Source organism: Lemur catta, chromosome 2, assembly GCF_020740605.2.
Source record: "Lemur catta isolate mLemCat1 chromosome 2, mLemCat1.pri, whole genome shotgun sequence".
In the NCBI taxonomy this organism is placed as follows: Eukaryota; Metazoa; Chordata; class Mammalia; order Primates; family Lemuridae; genus Lemur; species Lemur catta.
In genome coordinates this window covers 7,210,912-7,219,882 of record NC_059129.1, presented here as the reverse complement: position 1 = coordinate 7,219,882, position 8,971 = coordinate 7,210,912, and the positions used below count along the sequence as shown (strand labels likewise).

General features: G+C 55.3%; 1 protein-coding gene across 2 annotated transcripts in view; it reads left to right on the top strand.

Annotated features, from left to right (window-relative positions):
* The first annotated feature begins 2,912 nt into the window (after nucleotides 1–2,912).
* The window catches only part of GRIN2A (glutamate ionotropic receptor NMDA type subunit 2A), a 298,713-nt gene continuing 292,654 nt past the window's right edge, over nucleotides 2,913–8,971 (top strand). The window contains exons 1-3 of one of the 2 annotated variants that reach the window (XM_045542563.1): nucleotides 2,913–3,013; nucleotides 3,556–3,746; nucleotides 5,150–5,581. In XM_045542563.1, the coding sequence (XP_045398519.1) occupies nucleotides 5,168–5,581 (414 nt within the window). In that variant the 5' untranslated portion in view covers nucleotides 2,913–3,013; nucleotides 3,556–3,746; nucleotides 5,150–5,167. Of the gene's footprint in view, nucleotides 3,014–3,555; nucleotides 3,747–5,149; nucleotides 5,582–8,971 lie in introns of those variants that run through there. The other variant, XM_045542564.1, reaches the window with a different exon arrangement.

Below are 8,971 nucleotides of genomic sequence, written 5' to 3'. Positions count from 1 at the left end.
ATGCCTATTCTTCAGAGACAGACTGGCCCTTCAAATGAGGGGCTGTTTTCTTTCTCTATTCAAAAGAGGCCACACCTGTTTGATCTACCTTTCTATAAGTCTGATCACGAACAACTTCAAACTTTCCATATTAATAGTTTTTTGAAAGACAAATCAATTTCAGGGTCAGCGATATACAAGAATAGAAAGTGCAGGGCCGTCTTCAGAATCATCTATGGCTTTAAAACAAATGTCCATGCTTGGCCCCACCCCTGGAGATTCTTGGTGGAGTAGATCTAAAGTGGGTATAGGCATCTGTATTTTAAAAAGCTCCTCAGATACAACCCACATGTCCATCAATAGCAGACAAGATACACAAAGTGTGGCTTATGCAACAGAAAGCTAGCTACCCACCAATTAACAATCAAAAGCTGTTGATATATACAGCAACATGGATGAATTTTCTAGACATCAGGTTAAGTAAAAAAAAAAAAAAAGCCAGTGGCCAAAGAATACGCTATGTAGAATCCCATTTATATGAAGCTTAGAAAAGGGCAAAACTATTATATGGTGTTAGAAATCAAAATTGTAGTTTCTACTAGGGGGGAGTAGGATTGAAAACAAAGGGAGAAAAGGGCATTTTTATCTGGGGGTGATAAAAATGTTCTGTACCTTGTAAGTGATGCTCTACTCAGATGTGCATAATTTCAAAACTTAACTGAACCCTTAAGAGATGTGCATTTTATTGTATATAATTTATTCCTCATTTAAATAAAACAGCCTAATTCTCCATAAGACTCCAAGTTAGAATCCTGCACCTGAGCCAAGGAGGGGCCTAATGACATCAGCCTAGTCATAGCCTCAAGAAATGGAACACTTCCTGTTCTCGGCTTTATATCACACAATCTCCCATTTTCACTTATCTTCCAGGATTTCCCCCACCCTTTCTCTATATTTTGGATACTAAAGCCCCAGGGAACCCAACATACAACAAGCAGCTCGATAATAAATCCATATATCTCAAGGAACTGTGCCCCTTTCATCTTTCAATTTCAGCAGCCACATCCGCCTTCCTAGAAGGCGTTCCTTCCCTTCTAGGCCACTGGAAGGGACAATCACATTAATTGAGAACCTACTATGTGCCAGACCTGTGACTCCTTTACCAAGGCTATCTCCTTTTCTTTTCAAAATAATCCTGAGAAATAGATATTTTTACTGCCCCCCCCAACCATTTCCCAGATTATCAATCAATAAGGAAAGATAAAATAATGGCCCAAAGGTGATGTTTTAGTTTGCTCTGCCATAGAAAATACCATAAGCTGGATGGCTTATAAACAACAGAAGTTCATTCACAGTTCTGGAGGCTGAGAAGTTTAAGATCAAGGTGCAGCAGATTTGCTGTTTGATGAGGGCCAGGTTATCCGTGTTTTCTCCATTTGGCCTCAGGTGGTGGAAGGAGCTAGTTAGCTGTCTCGGGTCTTTTTTTACAAGAGCACCAATCCCATGTTGTCCTTATAACGTAATCACCTCCTAAAAGGCCCCACCTCCTAATACCATTACACTGAGGGTTAGAATTTCAACGTATGAATTTATTTGGGGGGGGGCGCGACACAAACATTTCGACCACAGCAAGTGAGACCACAGCAGGTGACGTTACACTAATTAGTGGAGGAGGCAGGGTTAGAACAGTGATTGCAAAACCTCTTAAAATGTAAGACCCCTTTCCTTCCAGGGCCTGAAGAGAGAGAGGCAGAGACAGGCCTTGGAGATACAGGTGAGTGTAAAAGGGGCGAAGGGCCTCACCTGACATGCGTTTCATGCCCAGTGTCCAGAATTCAAGCCAGCTAGCCCTCACACACCCAGGCAGTGCCATGTTCTCTGGTCCACCCCTTCTGGTAGCTTGTAAGTGGCAACCTCAGGGCGACTTTTGTTTGGCACAACTTAGAAAGGGGATGTAAATGTCTTTGCTTTTAGGATTCTGGCTTCCTGAGATCAGAGGAGTGGGTTCCCGCACGGGGGTGGCGAGGCACAGGGAGAAGCATTGGAGCAGACTGTGCGTGCGTGTATGTGTGCGTGTGTGTGTGTGCGTGTGTGTGTGTGTGTGTGTGTGTCGGCGCGCCTGTGCGTGGAGGGGGGATCGCTGTACCCAGCGAAAGGCACTGGGGGAGGAGGAAGCGGTAGCAGAGATCTGAATAATTGATTCTTCAGCCGCACCAGACGCCCGGGAGCGGGCGGGGAGCGTGGTTCCAGCACCACGGAAAACGGTGCGCGCCGCCGCAGGCGCCCCAGTAGCCAGCCAGCCGCCTCTCCTGGCCTGTTCGCCGCGGTGCGCTCCCGGAACGGGTGGCCCACTCCGCGCGGCCGCCGAGGGACTGCCGGGTCTGCCTCGGCCCACCTCCGAGCGCGAGGCTGCGGGCAGGAGACGCTTTCGCCCGCCGGAGCTCCAAGCCTCTTTGGCTTGCGCGGGGGCTGCTGCGTCTAACCGACTGAGAACAAGTCCCTAAGTTGGTGTGGGGGGCGTCCCTGCCTTCCTCCTCCTCTTCCTCGGAGGCGACTGCAGCAGAAACGCCCCGGGAACCCGGCTTTGCCAGTGCCGCGAACCAGGGTGGCCAGGCACTCTCCGGACTCTCGCTGGCAAGTGGGGAACCGAACGCCGGGCGCGGAGCTGGCCCCAGCAGCCAAGGGCCCGGAGGGAGCTGCCTTCCCCCGCCCGCGCCTCCCTCGGCCGGGGACCGCGGGGATCCCCGGCCACACGCGCGCGCGCGCTCCCACATCCACTCACACACACACTCGCCCTCGCACACACCAGCCCGGAGCTGGGCTGCGGAGAGGGAGCTCCGGCGCGCTCAGAGGACCGGGCAGCCGCCGTCCGGAGCGGGGCAGGAAGCCGAGCTAGGGCTCCTGGAGGGAGGAGGCTCCCAGGGCTTCGCCGGATCATGGGGCCGGGTGAGCGCTGACAGTCGCGGCCGCAGCCATCAGCCCTGGAGATGACCAGGAGCGGCCACTGCTGAGAACTATGTGGAGAGAGGCTGCGGTGAGTGCTGGCGCGGGACGCGGGGCCTGGGGGTCCCCCTTCAGAACGGGGAGGTGAGAGGCCTGGTTAGGAGGGGGCGGCAGGACCGCAAGAGGGTCGCTGCGTGGGAATGATCGCACCTCCCTCGGGGAAGCGGGATCGCGGGAGCCCGCGTCCTTCCCTCCCCCTCTCCTCCTGCCTGCTCGTCGCAAACTCAGCCAGCCCCCCCACCCCATTCCCTCCCTACCCCCGTCGCTCAGCGGCTCCTGGTAGCACAACTCCGAGCAGTGGGCGCCAGGGAGGTGGTAGGGGGTGAGGGTGGAGGTGCCCAGTTAGCTTCCCGTGGGTGGCCAACCTGGGGCTCCCATTCTGTGCGCCCCGGAGCAAAGCGCCTATGAGCAGCCACGGGGTCTAGGGATCCGCACCGGAGGCGTCTCGGGCACGGGGCTCCAGCTCCCTGCCTCTGGTCTAGCCCCCCGGGCGCACAGGGGGCTGTGAGCACTGCAGACTGCAGCCTCCCCGCGCCGGTGGGCTGACCTGCCTCTCCCTCTCTCCATCGGCAGAGCCCTGCTGCAGAGCCTCCGGCTGGGATAGCCGCCCCCTGTGGGGGCGATGCGGACAGCGCGGGACAGCCAGGGGAGCGCGCGGGGGCCGCAGCATGCGGGAACCCGCTAAACCCGGTGGCTGCTGAGGCGGCCGAGATGTTCGTGCGCGCAGCGCGCCCCACTGCATCCTCGACCTTCTCGGGCTACAGGTACGTCCCAGCGGGAGACCGGGGCTCGGTGGGTCTGGGAGGAGGGAGGCCCCGCCGGAGGGAAAGCGGGAGAGGGGAGAGGCGAGCGAGGCAGAGCGGGAGAGGGAGCCGGGTGCCGAGCGCGGGAGGAGCGCCAGGGGGCGCTGCGGCCCCGCGCTTCGCCGCGCTCACCCGGAGATCCCCGCGGCTGCCGCGAGTTCGCCCCAACTTCCCCCGGCTCCCGCCGCGCCCGGCCCGAGGGGCGCGCGCCCGTGGTCGCGCGCACGACTGTGCTGGTCTGGGCAGGCACGCGGGGCTGTGCACCTGGCGCGGAACACGTGTGGGCCTGGGGACGCGTGGGGACTCTGGCCCGCCGCGGGCACCGCTACCGCGGCCTGCGGATGTGCGCAGAAAAGCGCGCGTGTCTGTGAGAGTGTGTGGCCCACTGCCCAGGTGCACCTCAGACTCGGCCCCAGCCCCCGCAGGAGAAAGGCTGGGGACGGGCGGTCCACGTCCGTCTGGGAGCTTCTTGGGAGCCTACCTTTCTCCCCACGCACGTTCTTTGCCTGCTCCCACGCGCTGGCCCGCGGGGGGACGCGCCTACTCTCCGGAATTCTGCATTGCACACGTGCGAGAGGATGTGTGGGCGCGTGTGTGCGCACGTGCGCGTGTAGACGGCGAGGCCCGAGGCGCCTGCCGTGAGGTGAAAGCCCCTCCGCCCTGAGGTGGGGCAGGCCCCGAGTTACCTGGGCACCGGGCAGCCTGGGCCCACAAGGGCGAGCGTCCTCAGTCCCAAGCGCCCGAGGTGTACCCTGCGGGAGAGGAGCGGGGTCCGCGCGGGGAGCAAGGTCTGTGGTGCACCCGTCAGGCTTTAAGGGGCGGTGTCAGTCACCCACCTCAGAGAGCGCGCGAGGATACCGGTCCCCGCGCCGCCACCGCGCGCCTGGGCTGGTCCGTAGTGCGCGCCGCGGGCGCAGGGGGCGGGTCCGTAACTCGGTGCGCGCTGTCCCTGTGTCAGGGGGTGGATAGAGGGTTTGCTCCGTGCGCCCACGAGCTGGGGTGTCCGTGGCTCGCTTGGCGCTTAGGGGCTGTGGTCCGCAGCTAACTTGAGGAATGCGGTGGCGGTGTGGACAGAGTCCAGGATGGGGAAGGGGCTGGAGACAGGGGACGAGCAGGAGGCTGGATGGGAGAATGGGTTTGGGGACAGGGATGGAGAATTAGCTCGGATTGGAGTTGTAGATAGAGTTGGAGACGGGTTGGCGTCGGGGCTTGGGAATGGAGTCGGTGATTCCAGCAGCCTGTGCTGGGGCTGGGTTCCATACCTGGCTCCTAGATAGAGCAGGGGGCCCCAGTCGGTCGTCGCTTTCGCCTGGGCCCCTTGCTCACAGCGGCCCCCCCTCCCTCCCTCCCTCTCCACCTTGCAGGGACCGTAAGTGGCGACTATGGGCAGACCGGGCTACTGGACACTGCTGGTGCTGCAGACCCTTCTGGTCTGGCGCGGTCCGGCGCCGGGCGCGGCGGCGGAGAAGGGTCCCCCCGCGCTGAACATTGCTGTGCTGCTGGGTCACAGCCACGACATGACAGAGCGCGAACTTCGAACCTTGTGGGGCCCGGAGCAGGGGGCGGGGCTGCCCCTGGACGTGAACGTGGTAGCGCTGCTGATGAACCGCACCGACCCCAAGAGTCTCATCACGCATGTGTGCGACCTCATGTCCGGAGCGCGCATCCACGGCCTCGTGTTTGGGGACGACACAGACCAGGAGGCCGTGGCCCAGATGCTGGATTTTATCTCCTCACAGACTTTCGTCCCCATCTTGGGCATCCACGGGGGCGCATCTATGATCATGGCTGACAAGGTAAGACCGGGAGGTGATGGGCTGCCAAGACCTGGAGGGAGGGGGGTGTCAGCGACATGGCAGCCACTGCAGGTCCTCGGGCGCCCTTAGCATCTGTCTTGATCCGAAGGTCGGGGTCGTGGCCACTGGCCCTAGTGAGAACCAGGTCCTGCCTCTCTAACCCGGAAACGAATGGAAATGACTTTTGCCTTGGTTCTGAAAGTGGGGTGCTCAGAGGCACTTTGATGTGCCAGGAAGAACTCAGAAAATGCAGAAGTAGGATGGGGGGCCGTGGAGGGGGGATGTTTGGAGATTTCTAAGTACTGTAGGGCCCAGAGGTGGGCCTGGGCGTGCTTGAGATGATACGGCTCATATTCCCATATTATCAGTTTTACCTGTTTGTTTTGTGGAAAAATACCCATTTTTCCATTGCATGGTAAGTGACTAAAGCTATTTCTAAAAATTATTAAATGTGTGTATGTTGTGGAATAAAATGCAAAGTTTTTAGGTCAAGCACAAAAGGGCAGAGAAATGCCATGCTTCTCAAAACTTTCTGCAGTTAGAGGGACAGAAATGGGGAGTTTGAGAAGCCCTGGGCTAGAGCAGCACAGGAGAGAGCCGGTCTTCTAAGGGAGTGGGAGTGAGTGGGGAGGACTAACTACAGACCCAGAGCATGGAGGGCCTGGCACTGTCCTTCCATGGTCCCTGTGTGGGGCTGACACTTCATGGCAGGGGCTCCAAGACCCTCACGTGGGGGAGTTGGCTCCCAAAGATGGGTCTTCGCAGTAAAGTTGAAGAGTTGCAGAATGCAGGAAGGGGTGTCCACATCTCTTGGCCTAAAATGAGAGGCAGGGTCTTTCTGTGGACTGTCTGGGAGCACTGGTTTGGAGAAGAGGGGAGAGAGATTGGACAATTTGAATGAGATGTTAGGAGGACCTGGTTTTGGAATTATGCTCCAGTGTGGAGTGAAGAGAGAAGGTTGGACTGGAGAGGTAACATGAGGAATGAGAAAGTAGGGAAGCCCTGGAGTTGGTGCACTGTGCCTCTGTCTAAGCCCCAAGAAAGGGTTAGGGACTAAGAAGGGGAGGGAAGGGTGAGTGTACTTGTGTGCCGTGGTCTCTAGCTCTGAGGCCTTCTTGGACAGCATTCCTTAGATAGCAGGAGATATTCTAGTGGTGTGAGCAGACATTTGTTATAGCACTTTCCTTTTGATGCTCTCCAAACACTTTTATATTCATCAAATCAGATTATGCCTCTGCCTCAGCAATTCCCACCAGCTCCTTTGGGAAATGTATTAATTCTTTCAGGTCTCCTTGGCTGCAGCACATCCAGCCGAACTACACAACTGATGGTATATCTTAGTCATTTTTAAATGGTTTGCAGCCCAGCAGAATTCTTGCGCATGGTTGAACATTTTCCTAACCACCTCTCAGTTTTTTGGGGATGAAGAAAGTAGGGAATAGCCATGCTGTGCCACCAAGAGGCCACTTAAGAACCAGAAAGGGCCCTAGGTTTACTGGAGCATCCTTTTGTGTTCAGGTGAAGTGACTGAGGCATGGGGCAGTTAAGAGACTTTGCTAAGACCACACAGTGGGTGATGGAACTAGGTAGCTGGTTTTCTGGCTGCAAGCTGTGATCTTACATTCCACCAAATCAAGCCCATACTTTTAACTATGTCATCCCATCTTCAGGAGGAACAAAGAATTACTCTTGTACTTATGGGAGGCACAGAGCCATGGCGAGGTGCAGCAAATCTCAGCCTAGAGGGCTAGTGCATAGGAGGGACCAGGCTTGTAATGAGGGCGTGAAGAAGGAGGAGAACAGTAGTTTCCAGCAGGGGGTTGCGGTGGAATTTGGGGATCTAAGTATTACCATGGGTCCCTCCTTCCTTCTGAAAGTTTGACTCATGGAGCAATGGACAAAAACCAATAACCATATTGAAAGTGAAATGTCTGGATTCATAAGGGTCCAGTACAACCCATGGAGAAATCTGGTAAAAGCTGAATTGGATAAGGTGGTTTGAGGCTGGGAGGTCTGAGTGGGCTTCCAGCTCTCTTTCTTCTAAGCTGGCAGGTGTGTGGCTCAGGCTTTCACCTGACTTGTCCATCCAGCTGCAGAGAGGCAGGAACAGAGAGTAGGGTCATTGATGAGCACCCTCTTGATATGCAACGACCCAGCCCACTAGCGAGTCTTGACCCAGTGAACGTCAGGCTCTGAACAATTAGACAAGCAACTGTGCCTCCCTTGAAGAGGGGGCACTAGAAAGGGAGTTTTGAGAAGCCCAGGAGGCCTGGGTGGAAACCTCTTTCTCTCCTGTGGGATGAAACTGCCTTATGGGGATGGAGACAAAAGCATGATCCCCCTCAAGAGTAAGGAAGTGAAAAGGACTCAGGGAAGGGCAAGAGGAAGACAAGAAAGGACATTTCCAGAGAAGTCAAGATTAGAGAGATTTAAGAGGGGATGGAGAGGAGAAGAATGAAGGGGTCCGTTGGTTCAAAGATGGTGAAGGGAATTCGATACTCCCCATTGTTGTTGGTCTTGGAGAGGTTGTCCCCCACTCTGTGATTCTGGTAGAACTGTAGGGAGATAAGACAAGTGGCTGGGAATCAAAGAAGTCAGCAGAGGTAACATTGGGGCAGATGTTGGGTCCCCTGTATGGGATGGGCAGGTGATACCGAGAGGAGTTGATTTAAAGGGTGGTATGTTGAGAAATCTGAATGTGTTTAGAAAGAGATTGAGATGTGAACAGCCCTTCCTTCCATTAGTAACACATCTAGTTGGCTTATGTCTGTGCCACCTGTTTCATTTAGAGCTGAACATTGAGTGCAGTTTATTTGGGTCCAAAAAAAGCAGTCATGGGATGTTGCCTAAAACTCTGCTTTGCTTGGGTGTGCCAATGGTGTTCTGACCACTGTCTCAACCTCCTCCAGTTGACAAGGCCTCTCTGCCTCCCCCTAAGATGATGCTGATGTGGTAAAGCCACCCAGAACACAGCAATGTGGTTTTCACTCCTAAGGTGGCAAAAAAATAGTGGTCCCATGGATAAGAATGGTATTAATTTATCAGTTACAGTGAACAGGCACATACACATACACCCTGCATTTAACCTTTCCTTCAGCCTGCCTGACCCGTGAAGAAAAGAACAAAGCTATGTGATAACTGAAATGCTGTTCAAATTTGGCAGATATTTGTGGTGTTAATTTACTTTACAATGGAGGTATTAATTTTTGCTTGTGTCAGTGGGTAGTCTCACAGTATAATTAAATTAAAGGCGGAAATAATATTTGATGTGGATAAACTTGTAATCTTGTCTTGGTTTGGACATTTTGGCCCTGTCTAAGTGAAGTACACTCTGGCTGCAGTATCAGTCCCAGCTTGCAGACTAAACCTTTACGTTTCTGCTCAGAGTCC